A 19,567-nucleotide genomic window follows, 5' to 3' on the forward strand; every position below is an offset into this window, starting at 1 on the left:
TAAATAAAAATAAAATCTTTAAAAAACCAAATACATCAAGAGCCATTCAATAAATATTACAGAACCATAATGTGTCTTAATGCTCAAAGCAAAATTTCCTTTCCTTTCCTTTTCTTTCTTTTTTTTTACTTGACAGAGAGAGCACAAGTAGCCAGAGCAGCAGGCAGAGGGAGAGGGAGAAGCAGGCTCCTCACTGAGCAGGAAGCCCCATGAGGGGCTCAATCCCAGGACTCTGGGATCATGACCTGAGCCAAAGGCTGACGCTCAACAGACTGAGCTACCCAGGCGCCCCCAAAATTTCCTTTTCTTGAAAATTATGTTGAAAAGATTCCTGAGGCCACCAAAGGAGAACGTCCAGGTTTCTGGAAGCAACAATAATGGAAGGAATAAGTGAATTGCAGATATATTTTGTAAAAGTTAATATTATATGGGCTCCTGGGTGGCTCAGTCAGTTAAGCAGCTGCCATCAGTTCAGGTCATAATCCCAGGGTCCTGGGTTCCCTGCTCAGTGGAAAGCCTGTTTCTCGCTCTCTGCCTGCTGCTCCCCTACTTGTGGGTGCTGTCAAAAATAAGTAAAATCTTAAAAAAAAAACAAAAAAAAACTAGTAGGGGCGCCTGGGTGGCTCAGTGGGTTAAGCCTCTGCCTTCAGCTCAGGTCATGATCTCAGGGTCCTAGGATTGAGCCCCACATTGGGCTCTCTGCCCAGCAGGGAGCCTGCTTCTTCCCCCTCTTTCTCTGCCTACCTCTCTGCCTACTTGTGATCTCTCTCTCTCTCTGTCAAATAAATAAATAAAATCTTTTTGAAAAAATTAAAAATAATGAAAAAATTTAAAAAACTAATTATACAAAGATAATTTAAGATTTTTTGATATACCTTTTACCAGTTGCCATATATATTTTGGTATACTTCTACCAATTGCCATATGTAGAGGCAAGTGAGCAATAATATGCTCAAAACTTTAATCTCAGCTCACTGGATATAGCCTTCTTATTTCTGGACTGAATATTGTAGGTACATGAGAGCTTTGTCCTTAAGTCTTAGACATTTATACCTGGAGTGTGTATTCTGTCACTTCTAATTTTACTTACTGATATTGTTATTGGTCAGGTTACACCCCACTGCCTGTCTTTTAAAAATGTTTTTTTTTTTTTTTTAAGTTTTTTTTTCTTTTTTTACAGAGTTCACAAGTAGGCAAAGAGGCAGGGGGGCTGGAGGGGTGGGGGGAAGGAAAAAGGCTCCCCACTGAGCAGAGAGCCCAATGTGGGGCTCAATCCCAAGACCCTGGGATCATGACCTGAGCTGAAGGCAGAGGCTTTAACCCACTGAGCCACCCAAGCACCCCTTAAAAATCATTTTTTTTAATATTTTATTTATTCATTTAACAGAGAGAGAGAGATCACAACCAGGCAGAGAGAAAGGCAGGGGGAGGGAGGGTGGGAAACAGGCTCCCTGCTTAGCAGAGAGCCCAATGCGATGCTCGATCCCAGGACCCTGGGATCATGCATGACCTGAGCCGAGGCAGAGGCTTAACCCACTGAGCCACCCACCCAGGCACCCCTTAAAAATCATTTTAAACTGGGCATCTAAACATACCAAACTTCAATTCAAACATATGAGTTACTAGATTACAATAGAGGATAGTAGAGTACTTTTTTTTTTAATGGTGTTTTAACTTTTTTTTTTTTTTAAGATTTTATTTATTTATTTGACAGACAGAGATCACAAGTAGGCAAAGAGGCAGGCAGAGAGAGAGGGGGAAGCAGGCTCTCTGCGGAGCAGAGAGCCTGCTGTGGGGCTGTATCCCAGGACCCTGGGATCATGACCTGAGCTGAAGGCAGAGGCTTTAACCCACTGAGCCACCCAGGTGCCCCAGTAGAGTACTTTTTAAAAACTGTTGCATTTGTAGCTCCTGACTTTTTTCCTCAGAGAACAATTGGGTTAGTCTGCACCATAAAGCAGCAGCTTAGAATAACCAATTTCACCAACAGAAAACCTATTTTATTTGTCAAAACACTTCCCTTTCTACATATCCAGATACTTAATTTTAAAGGTTTTGTTTCTTCCATAGGTTGGTTTTTGTTTTTGTTTTTTCTGAAAGTGTCAGATTTCTTTTGCCTGGTTTTACAACCAGTCTAAAGAAAACAGTCATTCTGGAATATAGTCCATCTTCTGAGAAACACTGAGAAGTCAAGCTATCAGGTTGGTGTTTTCTATGATTTTATTTTCTTTCCTTTGCGTTTCCTTTAACATTGTTTTCTCTTTAGCCATACAGTCTTTTCTTTTTTTTTTAATCTTTTGGTTTTATATATAAAACACTTTACAATACAGTCAACACACGGCAATGCCTTGCATTTCCTTCTCTTTTCTAATTTTTTAAGAAAAAATATTAAAGACCATTGTGCAAAATTCCTCATTTGAGTCTCTATTTACTATGTATTGTTCAGTTTTTAGGTTTGGAAAACAGTGGGTCAGTTAAAATTCCTGAATACAAAATTACTAAAGACTCAGTCTACCTTAAGAACTCAGAACCAGAGTATAAAGACTGGTATTATGCTTTCAAAAAGAGATGTTTCAAGCTTCCAATATGCCTACCATTAAAGTATTTTAATGCTTTAATATTAAAGCTCTTGGATAAAGCGTTACATATTGTACTCATATAAAAGTATAAATGTTTTGGGGCATCTGGGTGGCTCAGTCATTGAGTGTCTGCCTTCAGCTCTGGTCATGATCCCAGGGTTCTGGGATTGAGCTCCAAGTCGGGCTCCTTGCTCAGCAGGAAGCCTGCTTCTCCCTCTCCCACTACGCCTGCTCGTGTTCCCTCTCTCGCTGTCTCTCTCTCTCTCTCTAAAATAAATAAAATATTTAAAAAAAATAAATAAATAGGGGCGCCTGGGTGGCTCAGTGGGTTAAAGCCTCTGCCTTCGGCTCAGGTCATGACCCCGGGGTCCTGGGATCGAGCCCCACATCAGGCTCTCTGCTCAGCAGGGAGCCTGCTTCTCTTCTCTGTCAAATAAATAAATAAAATCTTTTAAAAATATAAATAAATAAATAAATGTTTTTACACTGTATGCTAACTGGAATTTAAATAAAAACTTAATTTTAAAAAAAATCAAGTCTTTTTTTTTTTTTTTTCAAAATAAATATTTGATTCTTGAAGACAGCAGAAACATGCTCAAAGACCATTGACTTCCCTATTCTCTGATTTTAGCAACTCATCCATTTGTGAGAATTGTAGAAACAAAGGTCACAGAACTGACTTCCGTCTCCAGACTTGCCCAATTTATAAAAAAATCCAAAGAAAGAAAATACATCCTTCCTTAGTCATTAACAGCAGAGAGAAGAGTTAGTGGGCTTGATGGAAAAGAAAGTGAAATGGTCAAAATAGCTTTACTTGTCTATGAAGATGATTGGCTATTGCTGGCTCCTTCTTCTGAAGTTAAATGGACTGCGCTGACAAATCTTCCAGATCGCACATTTACTTAGAAAAAATAATAGTAAGCACTTTCCAAGTAATGTACATATATTACCTAATCTTCCTAACAATCCTATCAAGTAGCTACTATATCCCCCTTTTTAGATGGGGAAACTGAGGCACAAACTGGTTAATTAAATTGCCCAAGGTCACTATGAGGTGACAAAGCTGTGATTCAGACAAGTATAGCTAGAGTCCATGTTCTGTGTATGTGTGTGTGTTTTAAGTTTATTTAATTGATCTCTACACCCAGCATAGGGCTTGAACTCATGAACCTGAGATCAAGAGTTGCATGCACTTCCAACTGAGCAAGCCAGGCACCCTTACAGAATTCATGTTCTTAATCATTCCACAATATTGCCTCCCCTATCTGAAAAAAATTTCAGAATTTCTCATTCCTGGTAAGCTCCACTATTTCATTTAATCCTAATTCACTAATCCTCACTTCAAAATAGTTTTTAGAGCATAACGTCACTGCTTCTCTTAAAAGGCAGCCACAATTGTCCTAAAGCCTTTAGTTCAAATAGTTTTGCTGGTTTAGGTAATGTATTTGTTGAGTCTTTTTGTAGGGCTGAGAGGGCAAGGGGATCAGGACCCATGGCCTTTTCATGAACAAACCACTGAATTTACATTCTACTCTCAGGAATATTTACAGTGTAAAGCAAGAGTAATTAACTTGGGGTCCAGGACTACTAGCATGGATGAGTTTCGGGATATCTATTTGCCCAAAACAGCAGGCAAAAAGAATTGTATATATGCCTATGCGCTTTTCTCTGAGGAGTGTAATCTAATAGTTTCAACATCGATCTAAATTGTGTGTTCCAAAAATAAAATAATTGAGGGTTAACCTCAGTCACTGCTATCTTACAATGATGTGACTACAATCTGTGGCGTTCCATATTATTTAGTATCTCCTATTTCCCTGCATTAGTTGAAAAAGGGAAATCAAAAAGTCACTATAATACCGCTGTGGCTACTTTACTGACCAGAGAGCAGAGGTTGCTTCTCTGACTACACTTTCCTTTCGGGTATCAAAAATGCCTCAACTCAGGGGACGGGAAGGAGTCGGCTATCTAAGGAGTGCACGGCTCGAGGTTGAGGTTCCTGCCAATCCAGCGCGTCCTGTTCCGAATTCTTACCCTTATTTAGACCTCATCACCACCCCAGTCCGGGAACAGTAGGACGGATCACTCAAAGGAAGTGACTGCTGGCAGCTCCTGACCCGGAATCGGATCCTGGTCCCGCCCCCTCTGCCAAGCTTCCTTCTGCAACAGGCGTGGGTCACGCTCTCGCTCGCTCTCTTTCTGCCGCCATCTTGGTTCCGCGTCCCCCGCACAGTAAGTCCTGTCTTCGCCGCAACTCTTTATCCGCAGCCATCCTCCTTTCTTGCGGACTAAGCCGCCCCAGAGACTAGGAGCTAAGGGGAGTTGGTGGCTTTATGGGGCTGCTGGGTTCCTACTTGGCCCTGGGAAGTGTGGCCTTGGGGCCTCCGGACAAAATGGGGTCTGCGGTTGATGTCCTGGCAAAAGCAGGGTAGAAGGGCCGCCTGCCGCGCCTGGAGGACAGGGCTGGCGACATAGAGCCGTTGCGGTGTGGGGGGCGGAAGCGGAGTGTGTGTGGTATAGGGAACGGCTTCACGAGAACCCAAAAGAGGTTAAGGGGGTCACAGCCTTGGAACACCCCACCCCCGCGCGCGCGTACACACACACACGCCGTTCTTAATTGTGACAAGTGAGTGTTGGGACTTTAGGCACTCTCTTTCCCCTCCTGGTTCCCGAAAGTCCGGCAAACGGGAGACGTGGTGGTCCCAGCCCAGGCGACGTGAGTGTAGGAGGTGGTGCAGGCTAGCGTCTGAAGTCACCCGCGGTCGCGAGCCAGACCGGGATCCTCTCCCAGGGGTTGAGAACGCAGTGCTGAGTGTTGCCTCTGTGGGGTTTAGAGTGTAGAATAAAAGGAACCCCTTGGCCACTGAAGGTTCATTCTCTGCGGAGTAAAGAGAGGTAGAAGGTGATTAGCTTGATCCGAGATCTGAGAGTCACGTCTTATTTCTTACCTATTCCCAGCTGCTTTGGGGAGGATTGTCCTGAAACGTCCTCGTAATTTTTTTTTTTTTTTTTCCCCCTTAACAGCCCTTCGCAGAGTTTTTAAGAATATTTGACTCTGGGTTGGGCAGCAGAACGGATCCCAGTCAATTCAGGCCTCCTTTTTATTCCCTTCAGAAATGCCTGGTGAAGCCACAGAAACCGTCCCTGCTACAGAGCAGGAGTTGCCACAGCCCCAGGCTGAGACAGGTAGGTTCCCCTAGTCCCCTTACTGTTCATTAAAATTTTAAGACTGACCCTAAGACCATTTGGTGGGTAAAATGGCAAATGGAATACCCTTGGTTTTTTCAGAGTTAACTCATTAAAGATGGCTGTAGCTTTACCAGGGAGGAGAATCCGTGATACTACTGCCGTCCTGGAGGGACTTCATTAAGGAATGGACTATAAAGAGATATTTAAGATCCGAGAGCATAAAAGGCTCCCAGGCCTGCATTGTAGATTATGGCAACTACCTCATAGGTCGTACTGGGGAGCCCTCAACTCACAGTAAAACTGAGCAGGGAGGAGGGGGCTCAGTGATTCTTACCTATTAGAACTGGATGACACACTTGCAGGCCAAGGAGACCTGAGCTTTGTGAAGATGCAGCCAGCAAGTTGCATCAAGGTTTTAGATGGCAGAGCTTGGCATTGTGCCTTTGTCACATGTCTGGATGAGATGTGTGCTGGTGGTAAATGTGTCTTACTGGGCCGCAGGGCCCTGCTGGGTTGGTTCACTTATTTTATCAGTTGGTACTAAGATGTTTATAGTGTGCTGGAATCAACAGCTTGCCCGGAACCCAAGATTGAAATAAAGTTTTCCTTTGACTGCTCTTCAGCTTTGAAATTAATGGATATAAACATAGTATAAAGGCAGGTTTCAAATTCTCATTAAAATACTTCTCTAGAAAACTCGAGAGGGTGTAGTGAAAAAATATTTAATGATGTTCTTGCTATGTCAGTTGTGCTGAAATAAATGAAGAGAATCTTCAGGCCGTAACTTCCATCCTCACTTTTTCTTACTATAAACTTTTTTTTTTTACTTTTTTTTTTTTTTTAACCCCACCTGTCACTTAAGCAATTCCTTTCCCCTTCTGGACTTAAAATAGAGTTGTTTATAGTTGAAAGCATTGAGGTTCTCTCTCCCCACCTGTCTGATTTTAGCAGCTGAGAGGATTAATACAGCTGCTAGAAAAGAAAAAGGAATGGGCCTCTAAGCTAGTGAACAAGCTATATGAAATCCTTGAGGTACAGGGGACTTAATGGAAAGAGAAAATAAAGGACTGATCTCTAAAAGATCCTATAATTCAATACTAATCAAAACCTTATTGAACAACTTGATTTTACAAATGTGGAAACTGAAATTTAGATGAATTTGTTTCAAGCCTCATGCCATTTGCTTCTGAAGTCATCCTTAGTGCTGTTAAGCTTATTTCTGAATAGAGCTTGCACAGTAGGTTTAGTAATATTAAGGGAGGGCCAGTGGTAAAACGCTGAATTTTTTCTTAATTAGGTAGTTGTTATAACGAATGTGAAAACGAGCCCAAGGAATTGGTTATGGTGTCTAAAGCAAGTAAATTGGGCTTTAACTAACCATCTTAGAAGTCTAGTTAGAGGAAAACATTCTAAGTTTCAAATTCTGATTCATATGTTTGGAGGCATTTGCCCTTTAATCGTGAGATTTTTACCTACCAACTCTCCAGGAAAACCTGGTTGAGCCACCTGTCCTTTCTGGAGTTGGATACTCTAACTAGAATTAGTGGTGAATAAATTGTGAGTTTTTATCATTCAGGAAATCTTTTTTTTTTTTTTTTTTTTTTTTTTTATTTATTTGACAGAGATCATAAGCAGGCAGAGAGGCAGGCAGAGAGAGAGAGGAAGGGAAGCAGGCTCCCCGCTGAGCAGAGAGCCCGATGCAGGGCTCGATCCCAGGATCCTGGGATCACGACCCGAGCCGAAGGCAGCAGCCTTAACCCACTGAGCCACCCAGGCGCCCCTCATTCAGGAAATCTTACTGAGCTTTACTGTAGTGCTGAACATTGGTCTATTTTGGCAGAATGACATACTTATCCAGATTAAGGGGTGGAGAGCCAGTGTATTCTCCACTCCAATTCCCTACTTCCAAAATAGAACCACAGTCTGGTTTAACAAGTTGGCCTACAGTTTCATAATACAGCCCTTACCCTTGTGACTAAGCTCTCTCCCTAGCAGTCTAATTCATCTTAAATTGATGTCTGAAGAGCTAACAATACCTAGGAAAGTGTGTGGACATTATGAAATACAACCCATTTGTGGTTGATTTTTTGTTTGGGGTCAGTAGGTAAACTGAGGCATAGGGAGGCAAAGTGACTTAGTATTTAACACTTAACACAAAATTGTATGTCAACACCACCTTCCTAAAACTTTATTCTTTTTTTTTTTAAGATTTTATTTATTTATTTGACAGAGATCACAAGTAGGCAGAGAGGCAGGCAGAGAGCGAGCCAGGGAAACAGGCTCCCTGCTGAGCAGAGAGCCCAATGTGGGGCTCGATCCCAGGACTCTGGGATCATGACCTGAGCTGAAGGCAGAGGCTTTAACCCACTGAGCCACCCAGGTACCCCCTAAAACTTTATTCTAAGAGTCAGGTTTTTCTTGACCTAGTGAAAGCCTGAGCATATAAAGACTTGGTTTGTTGCAGGGGTGAGGGGAGAGTCGTTTTTTGTTTTTGTTTTTCATTCAGTTCCGGCTCCCCATCATTATCAGCACTCACTGCCTGCCTTGTTCCAATTTTCAGTATCTGTTTCAGTTAGTTCGTGATCCTTGACAGTAGAACATCTATTCTACTGGTATTCTATGGCCTGTAAGAAAGACTTTGGGTTCATTCAAGGAGGGAAGGGAGGGCACATCTGGGAAAGGGTGGAAAGCATGCTGTTCCCAACCCACTGCTAGGCCTGTGCTCCCCATTTAGAGACTAATAGGCTGCTTAGACTGTTATCTCCACCTTAAAATAGTTTGCTTGTCGGGGGGCGTAGAACTTGGGAAATGTGGGAGATGGGGAGAGGGATGTATTCTTAATCGACCACTGAAGTATATTTGGGGAAGGTTGCTGTTGCCTGTCACCTTTGTCTAATCCTGTGCGGTGACTTTCATCCTCGGATTAAAAATTCCGTGTTTCCTGTGAGGCATGTTGTACCAACTTGGGCTGCATAACTCACCTTTGTTTTTTTCCTTCCCTTTCCTTCTTTATCCCCTTTTTTGCTTTTCTCCTCCAGCTGTGCTTCCTGTGTCTTCAGCCTTGAGTGTCACTGCTGCCTTAAGGCAGCCTGAATCTACCCTACCCTCTCCTTGCTCCCTGGCCCCCCAACAGTGCCCTCTGGCAACCCCTAACCAGGCTTCCCCATTCCTTCCTCCCTCTAGTGTTGTCTCAACCCCTTTTGAAGCTCCTTTTCCACAATCATCCTCTGGAACAATCCTTCCTTTGGGAGTTGCCCCTTCCCCCACTGACACCCCAGTTTTCCTACCAAACCTAATAGGGCCTCCCATCTCCCCAGCTGCCTTAGCTCTGGCCTCTCCCATGATAACTCCAGCTGTGAAAGATGCCCATTCCTCTTCAGCTCCCTTGGCTCTGGTGGCCTTGGCTCCCCACTCAGTTCAAAAGAGCTCTACTTATCCACTTAACCCTCTTAATTCACCTCCTTTGATTGCTGGGGCTGAGTCAGGGTCAGTAACATCTCTGTCAACTCCCATTGTTTCCTCAGAACCAAAGACCTCTTCTATTCAAATTCCCATGCAAGTAGGCCCTAATCTAAAAGGCACCCCTATCCCTCCAGGTATAGTCAGTGCTGTTCCTTCCCATCTTGGAACTCCCTTGGCCTCTGTTCAGTCTGGAGCAGCCGCATGTCCTCAAATGCCACCCACCACTACCCCAGCCGTCACTCCCCCTCAGTTCAAAGGCATCCCTGTTTCCTCAGCTCTGACTTCTCCACAAAACCCTGAAAGCCTCAGCGTAAAGGGACCCCTTAATTCACCTGCTACATTACCTCTTTCAACCCAGTCTATATCTGTGGCTCCCAGCGTCACTCCAGTTTTCCTCACTTCTCTGGGCTCTCATCTAGCACCTTTACATCAGGGTTCTCTTGATTCTCCTGTTCGACCCTTAGGTCAAACAGGTCCTAATGTTCTGTCAAATCCTAAAGTGGATGCCATTTCTGCAGCTCATTCTCCCATTGGGGCCTCTTACCCTTCTCAGAGATCTGTAATTTCTCCACTTCCTTCCAGAAATGAGGTGGCTTCTACTTCGGAGGCTCCAGCTTCCCCTCTGGCTCTTTCTATTGAGAAAGAACCCCCTGCTGTCACTGGTATAGCTTCCTTCAGTCCTTCTGGCTCATCAGACTTAGCCACCTCTTCTCCATTATCTCCTACAGCCTGTCTCATTCTGAAAGGCTCTCCTAATGCCACTCCTCATCAGCCTTTGGTGACCCAAATTCCTCCTCCTCCAGGGAGTCCGAGCTTGAAAGAAGCTCCTCTTTCTTCTGTTGGAACTATCCCATTCGTTATGACTAATCCCTCCACAATTTCTGCAACACCTACTACCCTTGAGGTAGCTACTTGCATGTCTCCTCCAGTTTCATCAGATCCCATAAGTAATAAGGACTCAGCTTCCCGCACTGCCTCGGTTATGGCTCCTGGGGCTCCCAAAGAGCTTTCTACTCCTCAAGTAACCCCTCTGGGAATACCAGTCCCCCCTCCTCTCTCATTCTCTGAGAACCCCAAAGGTCTCCCTACATCAGCATTGGTAAAGTTACCAAAACAAGGAAATATCCAAACTGAACTTCCCTCTCTTGGAGCCCCTGTGTCACGAGAACAGGCAGGACTCCCTACCAAGAAAGACTCGACTCTAATACCATTAGTACTGGCAACCCCCAAAAATCCCCCCTCTCCCCAAACTATATCATCATCTCTGGAGATAGCTCTTCCTCCTGAAGCCTCCTTAGCAAAGAAAAGCCTTGTAGAGCCTCTCCCTGTAGTTACGTCAGCAAGTACTGCTCCCTCTCCTCTGGGTGTTAACTCCCCAGCCTCTATAATCAAGACAGACCCCAGTAGTCTGCCTCTCAAAAGTTCTCTCACCACCCCAAGCATAGCTACATTTCCTCTGGAACGTGTTGCTACTGCGGAAGTGGCTCCTGCAGTTACCAAAGGTACCTCCACTACAGCCAGTCCTTTTCTAGATATCTCTTTATCTCATAAAAGCCATCCAGGTAAGAAGGGTAGTTCCACTCTTACTTTACCTGTGGTTCCTCCAGTCTCTGAAAGTTGTCCTGTGGCTCCAGCTGTGACTTTATCCCCCCAGAATGTTTCTGCTTTTCCAGCTGCCATAGCACTAGCCCCAGAAATTCCCAAGTCTGAGCCCTTTCCCTCTCTTCATCCTCAAGGTGCAAAGAAAGTTCACGGTATTTCTCATACCTCAGCATTGGCACCTGTGGCTTCCTCTCCTGAAGGGCACCCAACCAAGGACTCTGGTGCTTGTGCTTCTGTTAATGCATCTTCAAAAGGAACTTACTTAGCTGACTCTCCATCTCCTTTAGGGACTAGTGTGTCTCCTCAAACTAAAAGACGTCCAACCAAGAAGGGTTCAGCTCCTTCTACTACCTTAACCCTTTCTCCTCTTTCAAAAAGTGTTCCTGCTATCCCTGATACTCCTGCTGGAAATCACTCCTCCCCTATTTCTCCAGTTGAAGCGTCCTTTCTTCCAGAGGCCAATCTTTCTTTTCAAGTCCCTAAAGGGTCACTGGCCAAGAAGCATTCCCCCACTCTTTCCCCCAAAGAGACCCCAGGTACCCCACCTCCCAAAGAGGCCTTCACTCCCCCAGCTATAGTTACTTCCTCCCCCAGAGGAGCCCCAGCAACTTCATCCTCCAAAAAGTCACAAGCAGCTCCAGCCCCCAAAAGAGCCCCAGCTACTCCATCTCCCAAAGGGACCCCCACTGCCTCAGCTGTGGCTCCTTCATCCCCCAAAGGGGACCCAGCAGTGACTCCTTCCTCCCCCAGAGGGACCCCCAACCCCCAAGCTGTGGCCCCTCCCTCTCCCAAAGAGTCCCAAGCAACTCCAGCCCCCAGAAGAACCCCAGCTACTCCATCTCCCAAAGGGCCCCCCACTGCCCCACCTGTGGCTCCTCCCTCCCCCAAAGGGTCTCAGGCAACTCCAGCCCCCAAAAGAACCCCAATGACTCCATCTCCCAAAGGGGGCATAGCAACCCCATCCCCTGAAGAGGCCTCTACTCCCCCAGCTATGACTCTTTCCTCTCCCAAAAAGTCCCCACCTACCCAACCTCCCAGAGAGGCCCCCACCTCCCAAGCTCTGCCTCCTCCCTCTCCCAAGGAGTCTCAAGCAACTCCCCCCAAAAGAGCCCCAGCTACTCCATCTCCCAAAGGGACCCCCACTGCCCCCAGCTATGGCTCCTCCCACTCCCAAAGGGGGCCCAGCAACTCCATCTCCCAAAGGGGCCCCCACTGCCCCACCTCTGGCTCCTCCTTCCCCCAAAGGGAGCCCAGCAACCCCATCCCCTAAAGAGACCTCCACTCCCCCAGCTGTGGCTCCTTCCTCCCCCAGAGGGTCTCAGTCAACTCCCATAGAGTGCCCAGCTACCCAATCTCCCAAAAGAGCCCCAACTACTCCATCCCCTAAAGAGAACACTCCCCCAGCTGTGGCTCCTTCCTCCCCCAAAGAGTGCCCACCTATCCAATCTCCCAAAAGAGCCCCAACTACTCCATCTCCCAAGGGGGGCCCAGGAACCCCATCTCCTAAAAACTCCACTCCCCCAGCTGTGGCTCCTTCCTCCCCCAAAGTGTGCCCAGCTACCCAATCTCCCAAAAGAGCCCCAACTACTCCATCTCCCAAAGGGGCCCCCACTGCCCTATCTGTGGCTCCTCCCTCCCCCAAAGGGGGCCCAGCAACCCCATCTGCTAAAGAGACCATTCCCCCAGCTGTGACTCCTTCCTCTCCCAAAGGGCCCCCCACTACCCCATCTATGGCTCCTCCCTCCCCCAAAGGGGGTCCAGCAATCCCATCTGCTAAAGAGACCTCCATTCCCCCAGCTATGACTCCTTCCTCCCCCAAAGAGTCCCCAGCTACCCAACCTCCCAGAGGGGCCTCCACCCCCCCGAGTTATGGCTCCTTCCTCTTCCAAAGAGTCCCAAGCAACTCCAGCAACTCCATCTCCCAAAGGGGGCCAAGCAACCCCATCCCCTAAAGAGACTTCCACTCCCCCAACCGGGGCTCCTTCCTCCCCCAGAGAGTCCCCAGCTACCCAGCCTCCCAAAGGGACCCTCACTGTAGCTGATCCCTCCCCCAAAGAGTCTCAAGCAACTCCAGCCCCCAAAAGAGCCCCAGCTACTCCACCTCCCAAAGGGCCCCCCACTGCCCCACCTGTGGCTCCTCCCTCCCCCAAAGGGGGCCCAGCAACCCTTTCCCCTAAAGAGACTTCCACTCCCCCAGCTGTTTCTCCTTCCTCAAAAAAAGCCCCAGGTGCCCCATCTCTCAAAGGGTCCCTTACTCCCTCAGCTGTGACTCCTTCCCCCAAAGAGTCTCCAGAAACTCCAGCCCCCAAAGGGGCTCCAGGAACCCCATCTCCCAAGGGGCCATCCACTCCCCCAGCTGTGACTCCTTCCTCCAAAGAGTCTCCGGCAGCCCCAGCCCCGAAAGGGACCTCAGCAACTCCATCCTCCAAAAGAATCCCAGGAGGAACTCCATCCCCCAAGAGAGCCCCAGCTACCCCATCCAAAGGTGCCCCCACTCCCTCATCTGAGAGTCCTCCCTCACCCAAAGAGGCCCCTACCTCTCCAGTTTCAGTCACATGTCCCCTAGGGTCCATTGCCCCTCTGGCTTCTAAAGGCCTACCAGTAAAGAAAGGCTCCACAGCTTCCAAAGCAGGACTTGTTGCCCCAGCTCCAGAAAGTATACCAGCTGTCACAGCTCCCTCTGAGAAAGCTCCACTGGCCAAGAAGAGTTCTGCTACTTCACCTTCTGTGTGCCCAGATCCTTCAGCTAAGAATGGTACTAAAGGACCCCTTCCTACAATGGCTCCAGCCCCCCTGACAGTCTCTGCTCAGAAAGTCTCTTCAGAGGCTCCCAAAACCCTTCCTGTTTCTCCATTAAAAAGCAAAGATTCTGCCCATTCCCCAAAGAGCCCTTTGACTCTTCCTCTTGAGTCTGTGACATCTACTCCTCTAGCAACAGTTTCCTCTGAGAAGGTCCTTCCTAAAGCTGGATCAGCATCTATCCCTCCAGCACCCACCCCATCAGTCTCTCTGCCTCTCGCTCCCTCCCCAGTTCCCCCTCTGCTTCCTAAACAGCAATTTCTGCCGTCCTCACCTGGGCTGGTGCTGGAATCACCCTGTAAGCCCTCAGCCCCTGCTGATGAGGATGAGCTGCCGCCTCTGATTCCCCCGGAACCAATCTCGGGGGGACTGCCTTTCCAGTCGGTCCTCGTCAACATGCCCACCCCCAAACCTGCTGGGATCCCTGCCCCAACCCCCTCTGCCAAGCAGCCTGTTCTGAAGAACAACAAGGGTATTTGCCTTGGTTTGCTGTGTGCATGGTGTGTTGCCCACACCCCTCCTGGGGCTACCCACCGTACTAACCCTAGGATGCGCCGCTTTCTCTTGTGTTTGGACATAGAACATAGAACGATAGTTTTTAATGCAAAAGCTCTAGGAATGTGAATCAATCTTGGTTTTCATCACCTCAGATAGTCTGTTTTGAATCATCTTGTATAATATGGTCGAAGCTAACCCTGGATCTGCCATCTTTTTACCTGAATGATCTGACATTGAAAACCAAGACCTATTAGATCTTTTAATTTGCTCTAATCTCTACCACATAACTAACCTTGTCCCTGGGCCTGGGATTTGCTAAAATGTTGGGAAATACAGAACTATTTGCATTTCTTTTCACGATTTAGATTCAGTGATGACCAGTGCCCAGGGGACTCCCTTTTCAAGACTTTTTTCCTAGCCTGAGAATGGTGCAGGTGTCTGCTTTTTTCTCTCAGTAGTCTTTATTGATGCTTGGCTTTTTGATTGAGGTAAACTTAAAATATGTGAATTATATTTGGAAGAAAGGGGAGAGGTCACAGGACAGGCTCTAACAGAGGTGACTGTTAGAACTATAGGTTGGCAGTCTTTGAGAATCTTCAGGCTATGTCGATGAAACCAAATTGCTAGGGTAAGTGGTTTGAAAACAAGGCTAAATGTGTGTACACAACTGCTTCTGGCCTTCCCCAACTCAGTGTAAGGATGAGGGGAAAGTGTCCTCCCTGGTCTGCCTCCACAGTGTGATCTTACTGTTTTTTTCATTTAAATGTATCTGGAGATAACCTTGTCTGCCATAACCTTTTGGAGATGGTTGGGCTATCAGGTAGAATTTGGAGTTACATAGGTCCTTGGTGTTGGCCTGTGCCAAGTGAAGACCTTAAGAGAAAGGAAACAATTACTCTTTATAAACTGCTTGGCTATAACTAGTAATTACCTCTTATTTCTGGGGCTGGGTCTTTAATGGATGTGTACACACTAGTTTATGGCTGAGTTGGAGGCTGTCAAGCTGACTTCATACAAGTCAGTTGGTTTACATTTAACTTTGTGAGGTCTAGCATAAGCCAGAGACCTCTAGTCCACATAGGCTGTGGTGAGGTGTCTTTTCCTTATAATCTACTGTAAAATAGTAAAAGTTAAATTTGTCATCTCAGGGTCTGGAACAGAATCTGACAGTGATGAATCAGTACCAGAGCTTGAGGAACAGGATTCCACACAGGCAACCACACAACAAGCCCAGGTGGGTGTTCTCCTACTTGCTGGTCAGAGTACTTGAGTCAAAGAAGCATTGAAGAACAAGGGTTGATCAGAGAAGCTGACTTCAGTATTTGGAACGGTGAACCTTCATAAAGGGAAAACCTCACGGGGATTGTGATATCTAGGCCTTATATCCCAGTTTACTCATAGCTGTTTTCTTTCTTCAGCTGGCAGCAGCCGCTGAAATTGACGAAGAACCAGTCAGTAAAGCAAAACAGAGCCGGAGTGAAAAGAAGGCACGGAAGGTAAGTTTTTAAGTTATGAACAAGGATTAAAGTTTCTGATGAAGCAGCTTTAGAGAGGGGGAACTGTAATGGTAGACTCATATTCATAGTGATAGAAATTACTATGGCAAAAAAAAAAATCAGGAGTCCTGGAAGCCAATTCTGTATTATCAAGTTAGCCTAGGAGAAGGCTTTGCTTTGTTTTCATTTGTTTTGTTACTTTTTTTCATTTAATTAACAGTTAATGTATTACTGGTGTCAGAAGTAGAGGTCATTGATTCATCAGTCTTTTTTAAAGATTTTATTTTATCTATTTGAGACCGCACAAGCCAGGAGGAGGGTTAGAGGGAGAGGGAAAAGCAGACTTAGGGAGCCCGATATGGGGCCCGATCCTGTCCTAGGATCGCAACTTGAGCCAAAGGCAGACGTCCAACCAACTAAGCCACCCATGCGCCCCAATTCATCAGTCTTCTGTAATACCCAGTGACCATTACATCATGTACCCTCCTTAATGTCAACCCAGTTACCCCGTCTCCCTACCCCCTTCCCTTCCAGCAACCCTCAGTTAAGGCTTTACTTTGGGTATAGTTATTACTATGTTCTTTACCTCCTAAAGCTATTTCTTTTTTTAAGATATTTATTGGGGTGAGAGAATGTGTGCAGGAGCAGGGGAAGAGGTAAAGGGAGAAGCAGAATCCCTGCTAAGTGCAGAGCCTGATGTGTAGGGCTCGATCTTAGAACCCTGAGATAAGAGCCGAAATCAAGAGTTGGACATTCAACCAACTGAGCCACCTAGGTTCCCCTGTGAAGCTGCTTCTGGAGAAGTTGAAAACCTGATGTTCTTTTCTATTCCTTAGGCTATGTCCAAACTGGGTCTTCGACAGGTTACAGGGGTTACAAGAGTCACTATCCGGAAATCTAAGAATATCCTCTTTGTCATCACAAAACCAGATGTCTACAAGAGCCCAGCTTCAGATACCTACATAGTTTTTGGGGAAGCCAAGGTAAAGTTTTCTTGGACGCACTCTAGACCAGGGTTTCTCAACCTCAGCACTATTGATAGTCAAGAGTTAGATAATTCTTTGGTGTGAAATTTGAGGTCAGTTCATTCCTTGTTGTGGGAGGGGCTTTCCTGAGTGTTAGAGATGTTTAGCAGCATCCTGCCTAGATGCGATAACCAAAAAAATCTCTAGACATTTTGGTAGATGTTCCTGGATGACAAAATTACCTCCCAGTTGAGAATCACTGCTTTAGACCTAAACTAGTTCTCTCTGTACAATGATAACATAATCTTAGGGCAAATAATTTAAAGCTATATAGTAAGTTAACCTGAAGTAGCTTTAAAGTAAGAGTTTGGAAAAGATATAAATGATTTATTTCACTTACTGCAGATTGATCTTGTCACATCTGTATTTTCTGCCCTGCAGATCGAGGATTTATCTCAGCAAGCACAACTGGCAGCTGCTGAGAAATTCAAAGTTCAAGGTGAAGCTGTCTCAAACATTCAAGAAAACACACAAACTCCAACTGTACAAGAGGAGAGTGAAGAGGAAGAGGTATATAGGGAAATCTTTTATACTTTTAATCCTCTCCAGATAGTATTTTGTGTTTAAGATTTTATTTATAATATTACATATAATATATTATTATTTGTAATACAAATTTGTTATTTATCCATGAGAGAGAGGCAGAGGGAGAAGCAGCTTGGGGCTGCTTGGGGTTCAGTCCTAGGACCCCAGGATCGTGACCTGAGCCAAAGGCAGACTCTTAACCGACTGAGCCACCCAGGCACCCAGTATTATCTCGTATTGATGGGTGCGTTCTACATTGCTCTAGGCTCTCGAACTCAATTGACTTAAATAGTTTCTGAGTTATATTAAAGAACTAGATTTAAGAGACTCCTGTCTCCAAAGAACTACCAGAATTTTTCTTTGGGTTATTGTGTTTTTCTTCCTTCTCTTAGGTTGATGAAACCGGCGTAGAGGTTAAGGACATAGAATTGGTCATGTCACAAGCAAATGTGTCAAGAGCAAAGGCAGTCCGAGCCCTGAAGAACAACAGTAATGACATTGTAAATGCTATTATGGTAAGTGTCAAAGCCTTTATTCCTTGACTTCTTCAGCCCTGACCAGTTCGGGGTGACTTTCTTTTCTGTACTTAAGATCAGCCAGTTTAGGAAGCTTCATTCCAAAGCCTATTTCGAATTACCTCATATTTAGGGGCCTGAATTCCCAATTTGCCTCTAACTACTTCTAATGATCTCTTTTCTTACAGGAATTAACAATGTAACCATCTGAAAACGAGGACTTTTTTTTGGTGTTTCAAAAGAATAACTGCAGCTTGGTTTGAAATTTGTACTGTTTCTATCATTAATAAAGTTATGGCTTCTTGTTGGATGAACTCAGTGGGTGCTTGGTCTCTTTTCCCTCCTTCCACCCACCTGCCCCCCCCCCCAAAAAAAACATGAAGTCTCTAGAAATGAAAACATGTAATTTACCTTAAGGCCTCAGCTTGAGTTTGAGAAGGTTTAGTGCCGCAGATTCCTCACCTAAGATGTCAGTCTTTTTATCTCTTAAAGATACTATACTAGGCTGTCAGAACTTCCTTGTGTTAAGAGAATACAACTTAAATGTAAGGTTTCTCCTTTCCATATTCTTTCCCACATATTAACTGTTAGCAAATCGTCTTCTGTATTTAATAATCATCAGCCTCTTTTCTGGCCTACAGTCCTTGAATATATATATATGGGACCTCATCTGGCCTCTGGAAAGCAGTTCACAATGGTTACATCTTGATATGTAGGAGCTTGGTACAGGGTTGGAGAGGGTAGGGTGCATAATTAATATGGATGAAAAGACTGCACTTCGTACAAAATGCAGAGGTATGTCATGAAAGGAGTTTTTGACTGTTGCATACAGTATAAACTCTCTGCTGTCAGGCATACACTATAGAAACATTTTAATGTACAAAATAAATTATGATTAGGGTAGCCATAATTATGCTAGGACAATAAGTGGAAAATGAGGCAAACTAATAAACAATGATTAGCCAGTGAATGAAAAATACACATAACTCCATAGAAGTCCTAGGAGAAGAGTAAAGCGTCTGAGTTTGGGTTGTTAGAAAATGGTTTGGGGGAAAAGCAGAAGACTAAAATTTGGAAATGGGAAGGCTAAAAGTAAACGTAGAGGTAAGAATCTTAAATAAGTGATAATACACCTGCAAGGAAGGTTAAGATGAGAATGGATCAGACTAACATGGTAGAAGGCATTGGAGACTAAAGAAGTTTAGCCATTTCTATTCCTGAATTCAAGTTTTTTTAGGTTTATTTAATCTCTTCACCCAACATGAGCCTCAAACTCAAAACCCCTAGGTCAGCAGTGATATGCTGCTCTGACTGAGCAAGCCAGGTGCCCTTGAATAGTGTTTTAACAGATGTGAGTGAAAGTTGAGGACCAAAAACGTTTAATGACTTCCTCCAAAGACAGCTACTCTCTAGGGTCTTTTCATTGTGGTAGGCTGTATTAGTAAGAAGTGGTAGACTATCTGGAGAACCACAAGTTGACATCTGGCTGAGATTGATGACCTGCTTCCATTTTACCAGGGTAGAACAGTTCAGTTGCTGAACAGAACTTCTCAAGGCTGGGATTCCTGGGTGGCTCGGTTGGTTAGGTATCTGCCTTCAGCACAGGTCAAGATCCCAGGGTCGTGGGATCAACTTACATGTCAGGCTCCTTGCTCAACACGGAACTTGCTTCTCTGCCTGCTGCTCCCCCTCTTGTGCAGGCTCTCTCGCTCGCTCGCTTTCTCTGACAAAATACTTAAAAAGTTTTTTTTTAAAAAGGAATGTACAACTAACTTTCTCTATCACAGAATGATAAAATTTTTGGTTCTCAAATTAGGGAATGTATAGGATGAGCAAATTTTTTGAATTACTTTCCTGGTTCTTTTTTTTTTTTTTTT

At 45.2% G+C, this 19,567-nt stretch overlaps 1 protein-coding gene across 6 annotated transcripts; it reads left to right on the plus strand.

Moving 5' to 3' along the window:
- Nucleotides 1–4,726: 4,726 nt before the first annotated feature.
- On the plus strand, nucleotides 4,727–18,005 carry LOC111160102 (nascent polypeptide-associated complex alpha subunit). Of its 6 annotated transcripts, none has more exons than XM_022522942.1 (8): nucleotides 4,727–4,811; nucleotides 5,604–5,765; nucleotides 15,278–15,363; nucleotides 15,548–15,625; nucleotides 16,462–16,608; nucleotides 17,032–17,160; nucleotides 17,568–17,690; nucleotides 17,879–18,005. In XM_022522942.1, the coding sequence occupies exons 2-8, from the start codon at nucleotides 5,696–5,698 to the stop codon at nucleotides 17,891–17,893; spliced, it is 648 nt and encodes a 215-aa protein (XP_022378650.1). In that variant the 5' UTR covers nucleotides 4,727–4,811; nucleotides 5,604–5,695; the 3' UTR covers nucleotides 17,894–18,005. The 6 variants fall into 6 exon arrangements, with proteins under 6 accessions (XP_022378650.1, XP_022378651.1, XP_022378649.1 ...); XM_022522943.1 differs by having other exon boundaries at nucleotides 4,732–4,811; nucleotides 5,614–5,765; XM_022522941.1 differs by having other exon boundaries at nucleotides 4,733–4,811; nucleotides 5,694–5,765.
- Nucleotides 18,006–19,567: the final 1,562 nt, after the last annotated feature.

The sequence above is a fragment of the Enhydra lutris genome, unplaced genomic scaffold (assembly GCF_002288905.1).
Source record: "Enhydra lutris kenyoni isolate GAN:26980312 unplaced genomic scaffold, ASM228890v2 scaffoldscaffold74, whole genome shotgun sequence".
NCBI lineage: Eukaryota > Metazoa > Chordata > Mammalia > Carnivora > Mustelidae > Enhydra > Enhydra lutris.

Bases quoted from the DNA above. Each gene is read 5' to 3' on its own strand.
- LOC111160102 (XM_022522938.1), top strand. From the start codon at position 12,702: ATGGCTCCTTCCTCTTCCAAAGAGTCCCAAGCAACTCCAGCAACTCCA. The intron at 14,104-15,277 runs GTATTTGCCTTG...TTGTCATCTCAG, and splicing joins TGTTCTGAAGAACAACAAGG to GGTCTGGAACAGAATCTGAC. The intron at 16,609-17,031 runs GTAAAGTTTTCT...TCTGCCCTGCAG, and splicing joins TAGTTTTTGGGGAAGCCAAG to ATCGAGGATTTATCTCAGCA.